The sequence below is a fragment of the Ahaetulla prasina genome, chromosome 13 (assembly GCF_028640845.1).
Source record: "Ahaetulla prasina isolate Xishuangbanna chromosome 13, ASM2864084v1, whole genome shotgun sequence".
NCBI classification, from domain to species: Eukaryota; Metazoa; Chordata; class Lepidosauria; order Squamata; family Colubridae; genus Ahaetulla; species Ahaetulla prasina.
Genome location: NC_080551.1, coordinates 22,078,141 through 22,100,117, shown reverse-complemented (window position 1 = coordinate 22,100,117; position 21,977 = coordinate 22,078,141). Strand labels below are relative to the sequence as shown.

Sequence of the window (21,977 nt, the reverse complement as noted above, 5' to 3'; positions counted from 1 at the left end):
CGGTCGTAAGTCTGGAAAAAAAAAGTGGCCCCGAGTCACTTTTTTTTTTTTGCAGTGCCATTGTAAGTTTGAAACGGTCCCTAAACGAATTGTTGTAAAGTCGAGGACTCTCTGTATCTGCATTTACACCTTAGCTTCCATTCTGCTCTCTCTCTCTCTCTCTCTCTCCCCCGATGCACAGACCTTCGAACGAACAGCCTTCTGCCTTTGTTAAACAAACCAGCCAACCAACCAAGATTCAGAACAAAAGTCTTTATAAAAAGTATTAAAGTGACACATTTTCATTTAACATAGTCTCCAAAAAAAAAAAAAAAAAAGCCATTCCCATTTCCGTATAGAGCCCAGGTGCGATGACGAGGCCAGCCCCTCCTAGCGGGGCTACACCTTGCGAGAGGCTTTTTGCAGAAGGTGAGAGGACAATTAAGCAAGGTGGAAGAGCTGGTACCATCCTGGTTGGAATCAAGACCTGCCAAGGAGAAACCAAAGACGGTGAGGATCTAAAATCAGACGCAAACGCAGGGACAGCAGAATTATTTTCAGATCATGCCAGGCGTCTCTCTCGGAGTGGGGTGGTAGTGGTGGTGGCCTAGAGGTGGAGCTCTCGGCCTCAGAATCCGGAGGCTGTGAGTTCGAAACCTAGGTAGAGGCAGATATTTCTCTTTCTGTCTCTCTCTGGGCACAATGAGAACATATCTGCTGAACGAAACTCTGCACTGGCAACAAGAAAGGCATCCGGCCATTCAGACACTCTGCTAGCTCCATTCAGTTGCTCAGATGCCATCCTGCAAGGGATTATGGGGTCATTAAAAGAAGAAGATGATGATGCCAGGGCGTCTCCCAAAACCACCTCCGGTTCTCCAACTGGCCACTCCAGAATTTCTAGCCAGGAGGATCTGGAATGGGGAAGATTGAGATTCCCACGAACAGCTGACAGATTCTGTACAGTGCACATCTCCGCCAGAAAAGGAGAGACAGTTTGGTCTAGTAGTGAAGGCTGGGCTAGGAACTAGGAGAAGGTGAGGCAGACCTGGGTTTCAGTGAAAGAGAGAAGCTGTATCTTGCAGTGGCTTTAATTGCCCTGAGTGTCTATGGAGATTATCGGTCATCCAGGTCATGGTTGCCCCAAAGATATTTTTTCAAGAGGCAACTGGAGTTCCTTGGGTTTTCTTTGAAGACGTTTCGCTTCCCATCCTCTGAGCTGAAGATGCTTCTTGGATGAGAAGTGAAACGTCTCCAAAGAAAACCCAAGAAACTCCAGTTGCCTCTTTCAAATGTGCCTTTGGGATTGTCCTGAGTGCTTTATTTGCATTGGGATTTGCCTATTAATGAAGCTTGGGGGCTTGTCCAAATGACACACAAGAACATTAGGACAGCCTGGCTGTCAACAGTTTAACAGCTGGAATCTTCAGGCTGATCACTCTTGATGGTGGGTGTTCCATTCTTAGCTATTTGGATTAAGAGTGAATAGACTGAAGGTTGGAGTTGAAGGATACATGGACAAGCATGAGATGGGTCAAAAGATAAGAGTTCCTACAAACTTGGTTATGACCCAACTGAATGCCATAGATGTTCTATCGCTTTCACCAGGTGGATCCCTTCCAGATGTTTATACCTGTAATATCTGCAACTTTGGCCTACAGAACAGGGAGAAGTGTTGAGGGACATTATCATCCAGGTTGAATGGAGGTGATCCACGTTGGGGAAGCTAGTCAGAAAGCCTTACTGGATAAGATCAGTGGTAAGGGGGTGGGAGGGAAAAGGGCAGGAAAGAAATCCTTCTCACTCATGAAGGTCATCTGCTCTGGGAGAAGATGACTTCAGGCCAGTAAAGAGTCCCACCATTTTGACAGGTTGTTCATTCTCGGATCAAACTCTAACCTTATCTCTACTAACAGTGAACCGGATTTAAGATGATGTGTCCAAGCTCTGATCCCAGGACAATGGAGGCTACATTTGTTTCAAAGAGTCTCATGGTGGCCCTCTCAAAGCGAGACCATCCTGCAAAATAATTGGACTCAGCCTTTCCATGCTTTCACAAAGAGAAAGTCGTTCCAGAGGCTTACTGGGAGATTTTGCAGTTTGTGGTGGCCACAAAGCGCCCGGTGTAGTGAACGTTGCACCTTACCACGTTGTTGGTGAAGTCTGATTCCATCACAATGTATTTGGGATTTACCTGAACCTGAGAGGTTGAGGGAAGGTAAAAAACAAATCAACCTCTTTGATACAGAACTGGGAAGAAGATAAAAGTTCCCATACCAACCAACCAACCAGCCTGCCCGCCTGCCCGCCTGCCCGCCTGCCCACCCACCCACCAGTCAACCAACCAACCAACCAACCAACCAACCAACCAACCCAACAACCAACCCACCCAACAGCCAACCCACCAACCAACTAATCAACCAACCAACCAACCAACCAACCCACCAAACAACCCACCCACCAACCCACCCAACAGCCAACCCACCAGTCAACCAACCAACCAACCAACCAACCAACCAACCCAACAACCAACCCACCCAACAGCCAACCCAACAACCAACTAATCAACCAACCAACCAACCAACCAACCAACCAACCCACCCACCAACCCACCCAACAGCCAACCCACCAACCAACCAACCAACCCACCAACCAACCAACCAACTAACCCACCAACCAATCAACCAGCCTGCCTGCCAACCAACCAACCAACCAACCAACCAACCAACCAACCAACCCACCAACCAGCTTCTTAGATAGGAAGGGCACCTCATTTTGTCCCTTGGTCTGCTCATGAATGTATTTTGGCCCACCTCCATGAGGAGTGTCCGTAGGGCAGCATTTTTAACCTCAATGTCTTTAAACATGCATGGACATCAACTCTCAGAATTCCCTACTGAACCAATAAGTTAAAGATGCTGAGCCTGAGAGACACTGTTGTAGGATATGATTTAAAAAGTTGAAATGATGACCCTGATGCTGTGATTGAAACTCTGTCTGGCTTTTATGGGTGTTGCGACACAACCTGGCAGAGGGTTTGAAAGCACCATTGGATCTGTCATCTTGATGTGTCTGACTATACTGTTGATACCCCCAGCCCCCCCCCCTTTTCAACAGCCAGTTCTCACTTACAACACAGTCTTTACTTCCCTACAGAATAGTGAAAGCAACCTTTGGGAAGATCAGAATTTTGTGGCGCACCTTTAGGATATAATTCCCAGGCTGAACGTCTGTGATATCAATCCACTGGCAATCTATATCAGCATTGTAAGTGTCGTAGCAACCGGGACTCAGACCCTGGAAGAAAAGAAAAATGTGGCTTGAACTGTTAAGTGGATAATTTAAAAAATCCTGGGTTCAAATCTTGATGACATTTTGAAAGACAATAGCTGTCGAACTGGGAAAAGATGCTTGATGGGAAAATAGGCATGACACAAAGAGAATTAGATCTCCTCCTCCTCCTCCTCCTCCTCCTCCTCCTTCTCCTCCTTCTCCTCATCCTACTACTCTTCACCTCCTTCTCCTTCTCTTTTTCCTCTTTCTTCTTCCTTATCCTTATATCTTCAGAAGTTGTGAATGCTCCAACACTGGAAATTTTTAAGAAAATGTTGGATAACCATCTGTCTGAGATGGTGTAGGGTTTCCTGCCTGGGCAGGGGGTTGGACTAGAAGGCCTCCAAGGTCCCTTCCAACTCTGTTGTTATGTTATGTTATCCTTCTCCATCACGGATAGAACCAAAGACTAGGACTTCAACTGCTAATTAGCTTAATTCTATCTTCAGACCACACACACACACACACACACACACACACACACACACACACACACACACACACACACATTTTGGCTAAATACTGAAGGGTTTGCAGCCTCTGAAATCCCCCAAGACTGGGTTGCTCAGATTTTGCAGCAAACGATCCTTTTTATGTAGCACAATTTTAAACACCCACTCTCAAATATATGTGCCTAACTCTAGATAACTCTAATGCACCTGCTCTAAGTAACCCCACTGATTCTTCAAAACCCCAAGAGGTGGGTCCAACATGTCAGCCTTGACTCTCTAGTAATATCATAATATTGCCATCATACCTCCACAGGTCTTGGAAGTCAGAAATAATGGCAAAAAAAGAGAGAGGCATTTCCCTATTTCTCAATCGTGAAAAGATTGTCTTTGCATTAATTTGAGAATTTTATTTTTTTGAGAAGTAAACCCACCTGCGTATGTGATGTGCAGGCGTAGCGCTTGAGATTCCCGAAGTCACATGTGGTGTCTTCCAGACAGAAGCTAGCTTTGTGGCCTTCAGCCACCTTCTTCCCCGTGGCAGCATCCAGCAAGTCATAATGGCTGAACTCATCCATACTGTGATAATGCCTGGAGAATAGAGGACGATTGCTTAGAAGAAGCTAAAATCAACTAAAGGAAGATTTTTGCATGGGAAGATGCCCATAACGAGTTCTGAATATGAATGTTATGGATGACTGTCAGAAGGTGGGTCTACCTTCCATCTCATTCCTGAAGCCCCAGCTTCCATCTTTGGCCTGCACTACAAGGTTGTGTTTTGGGGAAAAAAGCTAGAAGGTCTCCTTAGGTGAGGGGTCTTGTGGTTTCTAGTGTGAAGCCTCAGAACTTGGTTGCCTTCTAGTTTGAGTGTACAAATGAACAAGAAAGGAAGGTGTGTCAATTATAGCAAGTACCAAGGTGTGATGGGATGTAGTGAGAAGGTAGCTCTCCAGGAAGGAGAGGTTGAATTCCAGAGGAGGAAGAGGCAATTGAGCCCTGATAGCATGTGTGAGAGAAAGAGGGTGAAGACAGCTCCTTCTCAATAGGTGCCAGAGTATATTGTAGATGCAGATAGGAGAGTCTTCAGTCTGGAAAGATTCAGTCTATATGGGCAAAACAGTAAAGAACTCAGTTGAGAAAAATGGCCATGTGTCATTCCTGGTTTTGGGCCTGACATATGGCGACTGAAGCATTGTGGGACTTGAAGTCCACACAAAGAGACTGATGAATTCTGGGACTTGAAGTCCACCTGTGATGTGATGGAATGCAGTGAGGGGGTGGATTCCAAGGAAGGAAAGGGTGCAATATCCAGAGGAGAAAGAGGCAACTTAGTGCAGATATCATGTATGAGAGAAAGAGGGTGAAGATGGCTCCTCCTTAATAGTTCCCAGAGTATATGATAGATACATATAGGAGAGTTCTCAGTCTGGCAAGATTTTGTCAGTTGGTGTGAAACAATAAACAACTCAGTTTGGAAGATTCACCATGTGTCTTTCTTGGTTCAGGCCTGATCCAACCTTGCAGACAGACTGGGGAAGGGTTCACTCATTAGGCTTAAACATCCCAAAGCAAGCAACTTGCAGCCAACCAGTTTTAGTGCTTGGGTGGGAATGCAGTTGCTAGGTGGTGAACAATTTTGGGTTCAGCCGGTTCGGCGAATTCAACAAGAACACCACACACAACTTTCACACACCGGTTTCTGACACTGAGGGACACTTACTGATGGCAACTGTGCCATTCCCAAGTATGACGGGCTCGGTTGGGCAGGAAGTCCGCTGTCCCCTGGTTCTTCACTCGCTGCGGGAAACGCAGTAGCACCCGGACATCGTAATCGGTCGCTTCTGCGGTGTAAGCCGTGCTGGATGAAGATGAAACCGAGATATGAGAGCAAGAATATAACTTTGGTGCTCAACTGAATCAATTTAGGAGGTCTAGTCATTACAACACTGGGCTTAGATCAAGAAGATCCAAGCCATTCTGGAGTTCTTTGGGTGTCTCTGGGCCAGCTGCTCTGTCTCTGATCTTCCTACTTCAAAGGGTTCACGTTGTGGGGCTCAGAATGAGGTGGGATTCACTTACCGTCCCTACCGGTTCGCAAGTGCTCACGCATTATGTCCAGGCGGGTGGGCGGAGCCGCCCGCAGTGGCCACTACTGATTCGCGGAACCGGCTTAATCCCACCTCCATTCTCCATGGCTCAGTTCCCTTGAACCAGGGGTGAAATCTTTTTACCTTCCCTACCAGTTCAGAAGTGCACACGTGTGCACGCACATCATGTGTGATTTTGGACCCTCTGTGCATGTGCAAAGCCTTCTGCACATGCGCAGAGGGTCAAAAACAGGTTACTTCCTGGTTAAAACCAGGAACTAATGATGTCTGGGTGGGTGGGTGGAGCCTCGCGTTGCCCCCACTACCGGTTCGCTGAACCACTCGCTGCCGCGGCTACCGGTTCGCCCAAATCGGTGTGAACTGGTAGCATTTCACCCCTGCCTTGAACCCCCTGGGCAAAGGAAAATTAGAAATGCCATTCACACCTGAACAAAGTGGAAGGTTTATTTATTTATTTATTTTGTCACAACAATATATGTAGGTATCATACAAAAAGATTATATAGTAAATAAACATATATATATATTGTTTATATATATATATATATATATATATATAAACAATAGGACAGGAACGGTAGGCACGTTTGTGCGCTTATGCACACCCCTTATGGTCCTCTTAGGAATGGGGTGAGGTCAATAGTAGAAAGTTTTTGGATAAAACTTTTGGGATTATGGGAAGAGACCACAGAGTCAGGTAAAGTATTCCAAGCACTGATGATTCTGTTGCAGAAGTCATATTTTCTGCAATCTAGATTAAAGCGGTTGACATTAAGTTTAAATCTATTAGTTGCTCTAGTATTATTGCAATTAAAGCTGAAGTAGTCTTTAACAGGAAGGACATTACAATAGATGATTCTGTGAGTTAAGCTTAGGTCTTGTCGAAGGTGACGGAGTTCCAAGTTTTCTAAGCCTAGGATTGGTGGGATAAGGTATTTTGTTGTTTTCAGAGGAATGGAGAACTCTTCTTGTAAAATATTTCTGGACATGTTCAATTGTATTGATGTCAGAGATGTGGTGAGGGTTCCAAACTGGCGAGCTGTATTCTAGAATTGGTCTTGCAAATGTTTTATATGCTCTGGTTAGTAGTGTGGTGTTTTTGGAAAAGAAGCTACGCAAAATTAGGTTTACAATTCTTAGAGCTTTTTTTGCTATGTAGTTGCAGTGGGCTTTGGCACTTAGATCATTTGACATGAAAACTCCAAGGTCTTTGACAGGATGGGGGTTGGGTATAGGGTTGGGTATAGGGTTGGCCAACTTTCAATCTGGACCCCGTAGCTGTTGATCTTTTGTCATCTTGTTGTTTAACCCGATGACTTTTTTTTTTTTTAAAAAAAGCAACCACTGGTTTACAACTTGCGAATTAGGACTGTAGAATCTTTCTTATACTGAGGTGTGCGTGTTTGCGTGTGTCTGAAGCTCTGGCTTGCGAACTGTAAATTGCAAGACAAGAATTGTGTGAATCTATGGATGTCTCAAATCACGAGTCTCGGCACCCATTTTTAACCCAGGATGTTTTATTAAAAGGCAGAAGTGTTTGTGTGAACTATCAGCTTCATCAGATGCAGTCCTCCAAGTTTAAACCAGCCTGGACATTAGGCTTGGCAACTTGAAGACCTGTGGACCAGGGATGAAATCCTCTTACCTTTGCTACCGGTTCTCAAATGGGAGTGCACGTGCTTGCTTTGCTCGCGCGCAACACCTCTGCGCATGCGCAGGACCTTCTGTGCATGCACAGAGATATCCAAAACGGGATGTGATGACGTCCAGACAGGTGGGCAGAGCCTCCGGCTGCCGGTGCTACCAGTTCGCCAGAGCCGGATAGAACCGGCTGCATTTCATCACTGCTGTAGACTTCAACTCCCAAAATTCCCCAGCCAGCCAGAAGACCTGTGGATTCTGGGATTTGAAGTCCACAGTTCAACTTATGTGCAAACCATCTCCATCTCTGTGAAAATACAGCTTTTTTTTCCATCCGTGCAAATCGTATCTTTTTGAGCTCTTTTTCAGCCTTCCTTCCTTAAATTCCATTTAAGGGCCTTCTTGAACGGGCTGTCCAATCCTCCTTCAATTCAATCCCAGCTTAACGGAGTTGAACAGGCTGAGGGTTTTTGTTTTCTTTCTTTAAATAAATTATCGTTTTGGCCAAATTGGTAATCTACATTTGGAGGCCAGTCCGATGCGGCTGGGATAAGTTCCCAGTTTTGTTTTGTTTTTTTTAAAGCAAGGAAATATATTCAACATGTATATTACGGGCCTCGGCCCTGACTATGTTTCCTTTTCACTCTTTTATTTTGGCTTCTTTTTAGGAAGTTCCTCCTCCCATTTTCTTCTACAAAAGTTAGAGTTTCCTTTGTGTTTCTGAGAGTGAAATCTCTCCATTGTTCCTTGGTTCAGTTGGCACTCGTCACCTAACTTCAAAATTAAGTGTAACCCTTGCCATATCTGACTTTCAGAATAGAATAGAAAAACAGAATTGGAAGGGACCTTGGAGGTCTTCTAGTCCAACCCCCTGCTCAGGCAAGAAACACTACACCATCTCAGACAGATGGTTATCCAACATTTTCTTAAAAATTTCAGTGTTGGAGCATTCACAACTTCTGAAGACAAGTCATTCCACTGATTAATTGTTCTAACTGTCAGGAATGGTGCAATGGTCATTTGTGTGAAAAAATAATCAAATGGTCATAAGTGTGAAAAAAAGTCATAAGTCACTTTTTTTCCAGGGTAGATTGAATGATAGGAATTATAGCTAGAATGATAAAGATGTGGAATGATAATGGACAGATGATAGATAAATAAATAGATCAACAGAATTATAGCTAGTGATAGATAAAATCTGAAATTATAGATGACAGAGGATAAATAAATAGATCGATAGAATTATAGCTAGAGTGATAGATAAAATCTGGAATGATAGATGACAGAGGATAAATAAATAGATCAATAGAACTGTAGCTAGAATGATAGATAAAATCTGGAATGATAGATGACAGAGGATAAATAAATAGATCAATAGAATTATAGCTAGAGTGATAGATAAAGTCTGGAATGATAGATGACAGAAGATAGATAAATAAATAGATCAATAGAAGTATAGCTAGAATGATAGATAAAATCTGGAATGATAGATGACAGAGGATAAATAAATAGATCAATAGAACTGTAGCTAGAATGATAGATAAAGATCTGGAAAGATAGATAATAGCTGATAGATAAAAGATAGAATGACAGTTGAATAGATAGAATGTTAGATAATATCTCTATGATAACTTACTGGATAGTGTGGCCAGTTTGATTTTTTTTCTAGTAAACATCGCTCCTAATTTGTTGGTCTACCACCCAGAGATGCTGTGCCTTGCTTGGTCATACAGGTTGAACCAATGAACGAACAAACGGATGAATGAATGTGTAAGCGAAGAAGTGAAACACGGAAGGGGTTACCTTGCGAGGCACTTCTCTTCGGCTGCGCAACGGAGCGAGTAGAGGTGGGCTCTCTGAACGTAAGTGGACGCTTGGACATAGTTCGGGTCAGGGACAAGATCCGGGAGTCCTAGGGAGGGAAGCAAGAATTGGGAAGAGCTTAGAAAGTAGTGTTGGAAGAAAACATCCATCTGGGTTCAGTTCCAAGTGGGGAAAAAGACACTGGAAACATGGAGGCTGCTTGGAAAGATGGTTTAATGGTGGTCAGGTTCACATGGCTTGAGTTCCTGAACAGAAAAAGGGATGAGATGCTGTGCGCTCCCTGGTTTTATGCTTTTTCTGAGCTTTGAACTTTCTGGGGCACAGGAAGAGTATCCTGATTGGCTGTCAGACTCCCAGGGGGTGGGGGTCTTAGCTAGCCTTGCTGGCTGATGTAATCTTCCCAGGTGCCCTGTGGGGAGTTTCTGTTTTATTTATTTTATTTTATTTTATCACATTTTTATACCGCCCTATCTCCCGAGGGACTCAGGGCGGTTTACAGCCTACTAAAAACACAAAAACACAGATATAAATACAAAATAAAACACTAATTAAAAAACTTATTAAATAAGGCCAAATTTAAAATTATAATTAAAATACAAAAACCCCATTAAAAACTAAATTAAAATCAACATCCTAGCCCAGTCCTGCGCAAATAAATAGATGTGTCTTAAGCTCGCGGCGAAAGCTTTGAAGGTCGGGAAGTTGACGGCGTCCCAGGGGAAGTTCGTTCCAGAGGGTGGGAGCCCCCACAGAGAAGGCCCTTCCCCTGGGTGTCGCCAGTCGGCACTGCCTGGCGGACGGCACCCCAAGGAGTCCCTCTCTGTGAGAGCGCACGGGTTGCTAGATGGGTCCTATTGGGTTGCAGATGATGGTCCATTGACAAAGGTGGGGGGGAGAATGAGCTTCTGTCTCTGACCCATTGACAAAGTGGGGGGGGGAGGAAGGAAGCTGCAGGGAGCTGCTTTGTCCTTAAAACATGTTTCTCCATTTCTCATCCAGGGAAATATAATATTCTGCCTTTTTAATATTTTCTAAAATATTTCATTCTTCTAGGAGAGGGGTGGGTGCTAGCTACCTACAGTAGGATGAAACCACATCCTTGACAAGAAGACTTCAGGATTCATTCGAAGTCCAACAGGGTTTTGCTCGGTGGTGGGTTTCTAATGGTTCACTCCCGGCTGCAGGAGGCTCCGGCCACCTATCTGGACATCATCACGGATGCTCTGCGCATGCGCAGAAGGTTCTGGTATGCACAGAAGCGCCGCATACGGGCGATCATAGTTCCGAACTGTTAGCAAAAGTAGGTGAAAACCCACCACTGGTTTTCCTAGTCTGACTTTCTAAGTTCTCCAGAACGGAAGGCCATCATTCTTTGTAAAAAGTTTTATTTTCATTTTCCAACAACCTATTCAATATACAGTCTCTTATTCAACATTAGTCATTAACTTTCATTTGTTACTTATTCGGACCTGCCCAGCTACCACTTCCTTCCTTAACAAACCTTTCCTCCTCCCATCTCTACTTTCTTCTACTTTCTTCATCCTTCCTCTCCTTCGCTTTTCTACATCCTCTCCTCCTTCCCTACTCTTCTCTTCCACCCTTTCTAACCCTCTCTCTTTCCCCTTTCTTCTTCCTCTCCTTTCCCCCTTTTCTACCTCTCTCTTTCCTACCTACTTTCTTCCTTCACTCACTCCTTTCCCTTTCCATTCCCTAGAACGGAAGGCCATCATTCTATGGCCTAAAGACACCCCCCACTAACTTTTGTCTCCTTAAAAGAGACCCTCCCTAGGCACCAATAGATGCTGACACGACATTTATTCTGTGTGTCATCCCTCTTCCCCCCTCTCCCGCAACATTTGTCTGAAGAGCGAAGAGGCGAGCCAGCATGCACAAATGAGATTAGCCAAACTCTGCGGTGGGTTTTGACAAGCGCCCCGCGGCCCCCCTGAACGGTTTTTCCACAAGCAAAAAGGAAAAAAGAAAAGAAAAGAAAAAGAACAATGCCTTCTTGTTTTTCCGGACCGATCTCCACTGAGGGATCACGTCACCGGCTTAGCTCTCGTTTCCTGTCTCTCTCAACTGATAAATTCTGCTGATGTCAGCCACGGGGGAGCCTTACTTTAAGAGGAGTCAAAGGAGATTTGGGAGGGAGGGAAAAAAAAAACACATTTTGGCTTGGTTTGAGTAGAGCTGCCTCCACCAAAATATAATAATAATCCAAAGGGAGGCCTCTTCTTGCAGCTCCTGAGACTGTCTTCCATACAGCGTTGGCCACAATTGTGGAAACCTCTTGGGAAAAGCATATTTTCTAAAACTAGCTAATTACACTGGTTTAAACTCAGTTTACCAGGAGGGTCATCCATCACACTAATAGATGAGAATATTTGTAGCTCAGGCTTGGATTGTGGGGTCTTCGGTGCTCTCTGAACTTGGTTATTTTCTCGCAGACATTTCATTGCCAAGCTAGATAATGTCATCAGTGCTAGAAGGGGGTGAGGTTTGTTCTTATTTTTAGATACCATATTAGTGGCTTGTCTTATCGGTGTTGGTGGGATGTGCTCTTTCATTAGGCTGCGGTTTACTATTAGCTTGGTTGCCTGCATTGGTATTGTTTGGGGTATTGTTTACTTCTCATTTGTTGCTCTAGTTTGGTGTTGATCTATCTTCATCTGGGAGTTGATTCCTGATGGGGTGTTTTGGTGTTTTTGTTTACTCTTTGTTTGGCTTTTATTTATTTACAGTAATGGCCAAAATTGTGGAAACCTTCTGGAAAAAGTGTATTTTCTAAAACTAGCTAATAACACCACTTCTTTTTTTTTTGGCGTAGTATCATAAAATTATATATCAATGGAAAGAAAATTTAATCAAGAATGTAATGCCATAACTTTTATGAAGGATTTGCTATTAGAATGGCAGTTACAGTATAAAGAAGAAAAGTGAAACAGGTAGAAAAAAATGAGATATGCAAAAATTATCACCCTAGAAAAAACGAGATATACCAAAATGATCACCATGTCAGTTAATCCTTAGTTGGGTAACCTTTCGCATGAATTATGGCCTTACAACTTCTTCCCATGGAGTGAACCGAGTCTTTGAGTTCTGCAGCTGTTATAACGTGAAACCAAGATTGAATGATGGCTTCTATTAACTGGGTTTTATTGCTGGGTCGCTTCTGACTAACCAGTTTCTTTAGTCGGTTCTACAGATTTTCAATTGGGTGAAGGTCTGGGCTATTCCCAGGCCATTCCAGCACTGGAATAGGATTATCTTGAAACTCCAAAAAAAAAAGTAGTGTTATGGGCCATCAAACCTCAAAAATACACTTTTCCCAAAAGGTTTCCACAATTTTGGCCACTATTGTAAATGTCTTAGATGGAGGAACGCTCACAACTAGGTGAATTGAAACTTAGAACATAGAATAATGGGGTTGGAAGTGATGTAACAGACAATCACTTGAATCATAGATATCACAGCATAGACTCAAAATCACGTGAAGTATTAGCGGCGCTTTATAAAACCTTAGCAAGATCACACCTGGAACACTGCATCTAGTTTTGGTCACCCACACTACAAAAAAAGATGTTGAGACTTTGGAAAAAGTTCAGAGAAGAGCAACTAAGAGGATCAAAGGCTTGGAGATTAAAACATATTAAAACAGTCGCAAGATTTGGCTTTGACTAGTCTGGACATGATAGCAGCATTTCAGTATTTGAGGGGCTGCCACAAAGAAGAGGGGGGTCAACTTATTCTCCAAAGCACTGGAAGGCAAGACAAGAAACAATGGATGGAAACTAACCAAGGAGAGAAGTAACCTAGAATTAAGGAAAAACTTCCTAACAGTGAGGACAATTATCCAGTGGAACAACTTTTCTCCAGAGGTTGTGGGGGCTCTATCACTGGAGATTTTTAAAGAAGAGACTGGACAGCCACTTGTCCCAAATTCTATAGTGTCTCCTGCTTGAGTAGGGGGTTGGACTGGAAGACCTCCATGGTACCTTCCAATCTGAATCCGTGGACATCTGGGCACGTTAAAAACTGACCTGACTAAGTCGCTCAGTGACTAAAGGTAGAGGTTCCCCCAGCACATATGTGCTAGTCGTTCCCGACTCTAGGGGGACAAAGCCGTTTCAAAGCCGAAGAGCCAGCGCTGTCCAAAGATGTCTCCGTGGTCATGTGGCTGGCATGACTCAATGCCAAAGGCACACGGAACGCTGGGACCTTCCCACCAAAGGTGGTCCCTATTTTTCTACTTGCATGTTTTTACGTGCTTTCGAACTGCTAGGTTGGAAGAAGCTGGGACAAGTCACGGGAGCTCACCCCGTTCTGCGGCACTCGGGATTCGAACCGCTGAACTGCCAACCTTTTCGACGGGCAAGCTCAGCATCTTAGCCACTGAACCACCGCGTCCCTCCGGCTCAGTGGCTAAGACACTGAGCTTGTCGATCAGAAAGGTCGGCAGTTCCCCGGTTCAAATCCCTAGTATAGGTCTCCTGCCTGAGCAGGGGGGTTGGACTAGATGACCTCCAAGGACCTTTCCAACTCTGTCGCGGTTAGTGTTACCGCTTCTTCTCAGGCAGAACGGACAGCTGCGATGTGCTTAGCAACTTTATCTGATTTGTTTACATCCGAGAAAGATTTTCCCTCCGGGAGACGAGATGCTAGAGAGGGAATTCCACCGCCAGACAGAACTGAATTACCCAGAAGAAGAAAATTTTGTAGAGGGGAGGGGCGGGTGGGTTTCCATGCACCAGGAAGGATGGAGAGTTGCTGTGAGGACAGGTTATCTCACAAACGTGCCCCCCCTCCTCCCAGTCGACCAAGCCACGGTTTAATAAGTGGACAGCAAAAAGGGAGGACATGTAATCACCCCGACGCCTACTCAGGCATGGAAAAAAAAAGCAACAACCCAAAACACCCCAGTGGGACACTGAGGCAAGAATGCTAAGTGGAGCGGTTGCTAAGTGACTGCTGTATATATACAGGAATGCAAGGGAAATAAATCTAATCAGAGACATGTGGATGGAGCCAAGGCAGGCGGTTAGCATCTGTTGGTCATTTGGTCAACTGGAGGGGTGAGGGCTGGGGAGGCTTATGGGAAAGAGTGGGTGGGTTTAAAAAGCTCTAGATTGCTTATCCGAGGCCTCGCTTTGTCTCGGACCACCGGCTTAGGGGAGGCTTCTCCGACTGGTTTAATCAAAAGTGGAACAAACCCTAGAGTCTGATTACCCCCCGCCTTTTATGCTAAGCTACAAATCACGGTTTATTTGCGCAAACCACAGCTTCGGGGCAGTCAGTCTGCAAACTGAGCCATGGCTTAGTTTAGCTTTCTGATATTTTTTTTTAAGTGACATTGTTGGAGTCAGGGAAAATTTAAAAGGAGGAAGCGGGGAGGGGGGGGCGGGCACGTAATGGTGTCCTTTCTGAAAACCACAGCAGGTTTTACTCCAGAAAGGAGATGGGCCCAGAGCCAAAAATTGAAAGTGGCCCCTTTTGTTTTAAAACATTTCACATTGCCTTTTATTTAATAGTTTTTATTCTGAGGTGTTTGTTTTTGCATTCTTTTTAAAATTCTTTTCCTTCTTTCTTTCTTTCTTTCTTTCTTTCTTTCTTTCTTTCTTTCTTTCTTTCTTTCTTTCTTTCTTTCTTTGCTATCATTTATCTCTATCTATCTATCTATCTATCTATCTATCTATCTATCTATCTATCTATCTATCTATCTATCTATCTATCTATCATCTATCTATCTATATCTATCTATCTATCTATCTATCTATCTATCTATCTATCTATCTATCTATCTATCTATCTATCTATCTATCTATCTATCTATCTATCATTGTCTGTCTGTCTATGTCTATCTTTATCTATCTATCTATCTATCTATCTATCTATCTATCTATCTATCTATCTATCTATCATTGATCTATCCCTATCCCTATCTCTGTCTATGTCTATGTCTATCTTTATCTATCTATCTATCTATCTATCTATCTATCTATCTATCTATCTATCTATCTATCTATCTATCTATCTATCATTGTCTGTCTGTCTATGTCTATCTTTATCTATCTATCTATCATCTATCTATCTATCTATCTATCTATCTATCTATCTATCTATCTATCTATCTATCTATCTATCTATCTATCAATCATTGATCTATCCCTATCTGTCTATGTCTATGTCTATCTTTATCTATCTATCTATCTATCTATCTATCTATCTATCTATCTATCTATCTATCTATCTATCTATCTATCTATCATCTATCACAATTAAATCTCTATCTATCATCTATCATCATCTCTCATATCTATCTATCTATCTATCTATCTATCTATCTATCTATCTATCTATCTATCTATCTATCTATCTATCTATCTATCTATCTATCTATCTATCTATCTATCTATCTATCATCACCTCTGTCTGTCTGTCTGTCTGTCTGCCTGCCTCTCTCTCTCTCCCCCCCCCCCATCTATCATCTCCCTCAAAGAGAGGCTATTATTGGTGGTAGTAACAGCCAAACTATGAAACCATGCAATGTTTTTAATTTGTCACTAGAGGGCGCTAGAATACTGAAACTGTCTCCCCCCACCATGGTGTTATTGTATTCTGGGTTGATGGGAAAAAAAACGAGCTTTTTAATTAAAACAAAACAACTTTTGAAAACTTTTGGTACTAACTGAAAGTTATCTCTGCAACTCTGACCCCAGCAGCAAGATTGGAGAAGATCATTGTGGTGGGTGAGGAGAAGAAATATAGTGGTGGGTGAGAAGCGGGGCTAGAAAACATGCAAAGGTACATCTTAGCTGGGTAGAAAGGGTATGGATGTAGGTGGGTGGAGATGGGTGGAGATGGGTGACGGATCTCAAAGGTATCCAAGGAAAACATGAGTGAAGGGAACCACTGAACAGAACACATAATACACATTGGAAGGGACCTTGAAGGTCTACTAGTCCAACTCTCTGCTCAAGCAGGAAGCCCTAGACCAGGGGTCTGCAAACTTGGCTCTTTTAAGACTTGTGGACTTTAACTCCCAGAGTTCCTGGGGCAGGTTGACATCTATAAAAAGAGAGGGAGACTCCAGCTATGAGATAATGATAGTGACTAGCTCAGCTTTGACAATAAGATAAGCTGCAAGCTTCCATATCATGCAGGATTTTAACCCATGGCTTCCTGTTTTGCTTTGGAAAGCAACAGCTGGCCATAGTTTGACCATTCAAATGTTATAGATAAAAACCCACGGAGGTTAACATGGACATGAAACTGAAAGAAACCACGATAGACTCTGATGAATCTTCTAAGGAGCACTTGCCTTAGATAATTTTGATGTTCTGGCCCCACCTCCTCTTTCTAGATAAGATAGTCGATTCTCTTGATCTCTCAGTTATAACCTCACAATCAATACCAAAGCTACAAGTGGCACAAAGAGACAAGGAAAGATAGATGCTCGGCATCACAAGACAAGATAGAAAGCCCTCCGCGTGGGTTAGAGCAGGGGTCTCCAACCTTGGCAACTTTAAGACTTGTGGACTTCAACTCCCAGAGTTCCTCAGCCAGCAAAGCTGGCTGAGGAACTCTGGGAGTTGGAGTCCACAAGTCTTAAAGTTGCTAAGTTGAGACCCCTGGATTAGAGAACAAACGAAAATAGAGTAAAAGAATTGAGATGGAAACGGGTTGGGTCACATAGCCAGAATAACGGATGGCAGGTGGACCAAGACGGTCATAGATAGAATGGATCCCAGGGGATCAAAAGCATCCGCGAAAGAGACCTAAAAGAAGATCCACTGAGGACATCAGCAAGTATTTTGGGCCCAATTGGTGAAAGAAAGCTCAGGGCTGTCTTGGATGGAAACAATGCAGAAGTGGCCTTCATCCTGCAGCGGATAGACAATGGCTAAAAGGATGATGCCGATTCCTTGGATCGTCATTGCTCTGGTATTGAAATCACCCACTTGGGTTCTCTTAACCCAAAAAGAAAGCTAAGGAATCTTAAGTTGTGCCCCAATTTTGGGAGGCCACAAAATCCCACAGTATGATTCCTGCCCCTGCCCCCCAAAAACCCCCTTTTCCCATAGTCAAAAACTTACCACGTCCGTTCTGATTTGGTCTGTAGATGCTGCCCACACTCACGCGGCCTTGGTTGACTCCTTGGTTGTCTGGAATCAACTGGGGCGTTTCGGAATTCCGGATCGGAAGGTAGGGCTCGGGTCGAGGGACCCCATGGGGGTCTAATGGCCGGAAAGGAGGCTGTGGCTCCACGTTGCGAGCAGGGATGTAGGGCTCTTCAGGAATTTGCCCAAAAGGAGGATATTGTCTTGCCCACGGCTCATTCCCGTAGCTGGTACCAGCGTTGGCAGGCGATCCAGAGTGGACATGCAAGTTATCTGCGAGAGGGACTCCTTGCCCTTGGTTCTGGGTGGATGGGTAAGGATCTGGGACATTTTGGTCAAAACTGGTTCCAGTGTCATGGTAGAGGCTGTGGGAATACCGCCTGTCTAAGCCATCTGGAGACGGGAGCTGTTGGGCGGAAGGCACGTATGGTCTCTCCTGGACAGGGGCGTAGGGTTGGGGTTGAGCTCGGTAGGGATTCTGGTCCTCTGTATATTCTTCGTACCTCGCTCTGGGTTGAAAAGGGTTCACCACTCCAGCGCTGGCTGCAGCGGCTGCCACAGCGCCGCCCCACGTCCCAGTGGTACGGTAGTAATTGTGGCTCTCGTCGTACGTCCGGGGCACCTGCGGGTCATAGGTCTCGTACTGGTTGGCATAAGGGGGCTGAGGGTAGGAGCCCTGCGGGTAGAGCTGTCCAAACGCGACGTACGAAGAGGAAGAGGATGCAGCGCCCACCTGCCGCTGGCGAGGAGCGGCTGACCATGGACGATGGGAGTTGGAGTTGCTCTCTCCGGCGGTTCCATCTCTCCAGTTGTCTGGTACCTGCCCAAAGCCGAAGGGATGCCTAGTTTGTCCCCGGACTGTATCAGATCCTGACCTGATGGGTAAGGTTGGCGCTTGTCTCCGAGTGTTCCCTGCACTCCGTTGTCCTTGGTTGGTGGCGGCGTCAGCCAACATCACTCTGGCGCTGCTCTCGGCTCTTACGTGGCTGGCCGGGACGTACTCCGAACCGGAGTTCAAGAGGCTATACAGCCTGCCGTTATTCTCCCATTGGATCATCTGTCTCCAGTGACCATTATCTGCATTGCCCTGTTGAGGATATTGTCCACGGACCATCAGGAACGCAGCAGAACCCATCAATACCCAAAGGTCCCAGATGCCATGAGCTGTCATGTTGAGGCCGGGATCAAGAGGCTTGGCTTTAGCGGACGCTCTTTAGTGGAGCAGGAAAACACCTCCGCAAAACAGCGCAGGGGCTGAGTCCTGATGCCTGGCTTCCTTCCCTTCTCCGCTTCCCTTAGCAAGCCGATCTCAACGCTGTCCATTCCTCGCTTCTGCTAAGATGCCCCAGCAGCAGTTCTCGCCAAATTTCATCTTGAGGTTATGGAGGAAAAAATTAAAAAAAGCCTGCAAAGAATGAGGCTCTGAAGAAAAAGGGAGAGAGAAAGATAGAGCGAGAGTTAGTGACTTAGTGAGTGTGAGAGAGAGAGAGAGAGAGAGAAGGAGAGAGTGAGTGAGTGAGAGAGAGAGAGAGAGAAGAGAGAAGAACCACAAAAGTTTTTCTTGACTTTGGTCTTCTGTGTGTTGGGTTTTTGTTTGGCTTTTTTTTTTTTTTTACATTGCCTGTTTGCAAAGGAAGTTGCTGGATCTCAGCTGCGGGATGGTTTTGTTCCTGCCTCTGAATGAATAAGCAACCAGCTCTCAGAAAGGCTGGGGATGTTTTAGGCAAGTAATCTGCTTCCCGGGGTCCTAAAACCAGCCAGTTAGCCTTCCAGCGTTACTCTCTCCCTCTAGCTAGCCTGAAAAGGAAAGTTCCGGAGAAAAATTAAGCAGCATATTTCCGAAATGGGAGAAGAAAGAACCGCTCTCTCCAGACTGGGCAGTTTTCTTGGGCTTCCTGGATCCAGGTGAAGGAAAAGGGAACAGTCGCAACTTCCCCAAATCAAACCAAACAGTTTATAGCGTGGACTAGGATTTTAAGCTGGAGAGCTTCGAATGCGCACAGAACCTTTAATGCGTCTTCTCTCTCAGCTCGCAAATATTATTGTATTTTCTTAAGAAACCCACCACAGGTCAAAGTTCACCAGCTGCCAAATTTGGAGACCCCCCTGAGATAGGTGAATAAATGCTGGCCGAAAGATTTTCAGAGTTATCAGAAAGCTGCGAAACATACAAGGGAGGAGCCAATTATACCACATCTCTGACATGATCTGTGTTTAACACACAGAATCATCTATTGCAATGTCCTTCCTGTTAAAGACTACTTCAGCTTCAATCGCAACAATACAAGACCAAACAATAGATTTAAACTTAATGTCAACTGCTTCAAACTTGATTGCAGAAAATATGACTTTTGTAACAGAGTTGTTAACACTTGGAACTCACTACCTGACTCTATAGTCTTTACTCAAAACCCCAAAATCTTCAACCAAAAACTGTCTACTATTGACCTCCCCCCATTCCTAAGAGGACTATAAGGGGCGTGCATAAGAGCACAAAAGTGCCTACCGTTCCTGTCCTATTGTTCTCTTCATTATAGTATTATATGCATACTTTTACTTATACTTTTACTTATATATACTTCTTAGAATAGAATAGAATAGAATAGAATTTTTATTGGCCAAGTGTGATTGGACACACAAGGAATTTGTCTTGGTGCATATGCTCTCAGTGTACATAAAAGAAAAGATACGTTCATCAAGGTACAACATTTACAACACAATTGATGATCAATATATCAATATAAATCATAAGGATTGCCAGCAACAAGTTATAGTCATACAGTCATAAGTGGAAAGAGATTGGTGATGGGAACTAGCTTCTCTCATGATGAATTATTGTTTATGTTGATGATTGTATATGCTGTTGTGACAAAATAAAAAAAAATGTAAATAGTCAGAGATCATTGATAAACTCCGAATTCACTGCTACAACAAAGCCCACCGATCCTTTCTAATGGGAGTTATTTTCTTGACTTGTGCCTACATGTCCCCCCTTTGCCCTCCTTTCGTTTCTTTGCTTCTCGTGTGTTTTAAAACAGCAGGTAAGCTTATCCAAGTGGGTTAGATTTCTAGTTGGATGTAATTCAAGGGCAGGGAAAGGTTGAATCAACACCAGAGCAGTTTTCTAGGGGGAAGGACGGATCAATAACATCTTTCTTAAACTCAAGGTTGGCCCTACGATTAAGGTACCGTGAGATGAACCTTCTTGGTTGCCAGTTTGCAGACTCGCACAAAAATGTCGGCTTACCCACAATATTTTCTTACCCTTTGGAGGCTGTTTCCTGTTGAAGCAACCCGGTAACCTTTCTCTTCTTTCTGGCCTTGTCCTGCTCTTGAAGTCGCTTTCCAATCCAAAAAAATCTGCTACAGTTCATTCCTGAAAAGGGCCCTGTTGATATATATATAATTCTTCTTCCCCCCCCCCCTGCCTAGACTTTGCCTGCCAATGTCCCGGAAGGGAGTTGAACAGGCTGCGATTTTGAAGCACGTAATGCTCAGCGACGCGAGAGAAGGGATTCGCAAAATGCCACACAAAAAAGAACTTTGAGGAATTTATTTATTTATTTATTTATTTATTATTTACATTTTTATACCGCCCTTCTCCGAGGACTCAGGGCGGTGTACAATACAAATAAAATACAAATACCAGAGCAGTTAAAACACAATATAGTTAAAAAACTGATTCAATAAGCAATAATTAAAAATAGAAGTATAAAAGTCTAAAAAATTTAAAACCCCACTAAAAACCTCAATTAAAATCATTAGGCCAGCCCTGCTTGATGAAACAAGAAAGTTTTGAGCTCTCGTTTAAAGGTCCGAAGATCGGGGAGAAGACGTAGCCCCACAGGCAATTCATTCCAAAGGGTCGGAGCCCCCACGGAGAATGCTCGTCCCCTGGGGATTCAGCTAAATGTTGGAAATGCCACCAGACACGGGCATTGTATTATTATTATATGTGGTGGATGTGCCCAGAAGCGAGAAATTATTGGATTAAAATTAAAACACGGTTAGAAGAAATGATACAACAGGCGTTACATCTGATCACTTTGAAGCATCTGCTGGCTTGTTTCACTCCTAAACTATAAAGAAGGGCAGTCAAGCTACCCTTCTGCTATTTCCCCTTACTCACACCTGTTTCCTCAAAGTTCTTTTTTTAAAAAAAGTTTTATTTTTTTTATTTTTTAGACAAACAAACATACAATACATAGTCAATCGTTTGGTGCATCATCTTGAGTAGTTCGGAGAACTGGCAAACGCCACCTCTGGCTGGCCCCAGGAGTAGGGAGAGAATGGAGATTTTGCAATATCCTTCCCCCAGGAATGGGGATTTTGCAGTATCCTTCCCCTGCCACGCCCGCAGAACGGGTTAAGAAAAAATGTTCGATTTCACCCCTGGACTGACCTAACAGCCTTAAGGATTCTCGAGGGATTGTTGAGGACCATCCAGAAGTCTCACTGTTGCTGCTAAGTACCCACATCCCTTTCTTAATCTTCTCGTCACCCTGTGTAAAATTAACCTGTACCAAC

The 21,977-nt window shown here is 44.0% G+C and overlaps 1 protein-coding gene across 1 annotated transcript; it reads right to left on the bottom strand.

Annotated features, from left to right (window-relative positions):
• Positions 1-254: 254 nt before the first annotated feature.
• On the bottom strand, positions 255-19,150 carry LOXL1 (lysyl oxidase like 1). Its single transcript, XM_058156610.1, has 7 exons — positions 17,427-19,150; positions 9,313-9,421; positions 5,482-5,619; positions 4,196-4,352; positions 3,181-3,276; positions 2,064-2,179; positions 255-466 (listed from the first exon to the last, which is right to left on the bottom strand). Exons 1-7 carry the CDS (start codon positions 18,619-18,621, stop codon positions 460-462), a joined length of 1,818 nt encoding a protein of 605 aa, XP_058012593.1. The 5' UTR covers positions 18,622-19,150; the 3' UTR covers positions 255-459.
• Between the last annotated feature and the right edge of the window lie 2,827 nt (positions 19,151-21,977).

Bases quoted from the DNA above. Each gene is read 5' to 3' on its own strand.
- LOXL1 (XM_058156610.1), bottom strand. From the start codon at position 18,621: ATGACAGCTCATGGCATCTGGGACCTTTGGGTATTGATGGGTTCTGCT. The intron at 3,277-4,195 runs GTGGGTTTACTT...CTTTTCTTCCAG, and splicing joins CCTGCACATCACATACGCAG to GGTCTGAGTCCCGGTTGCTA. The intron at 2,180-3,180 runs GTGCGCCACAAA...TCAACCTCTCAG, and splicing joins CTGGGAATTATATCCTAAAG to GTTCAGGTAAATCCCAAATA.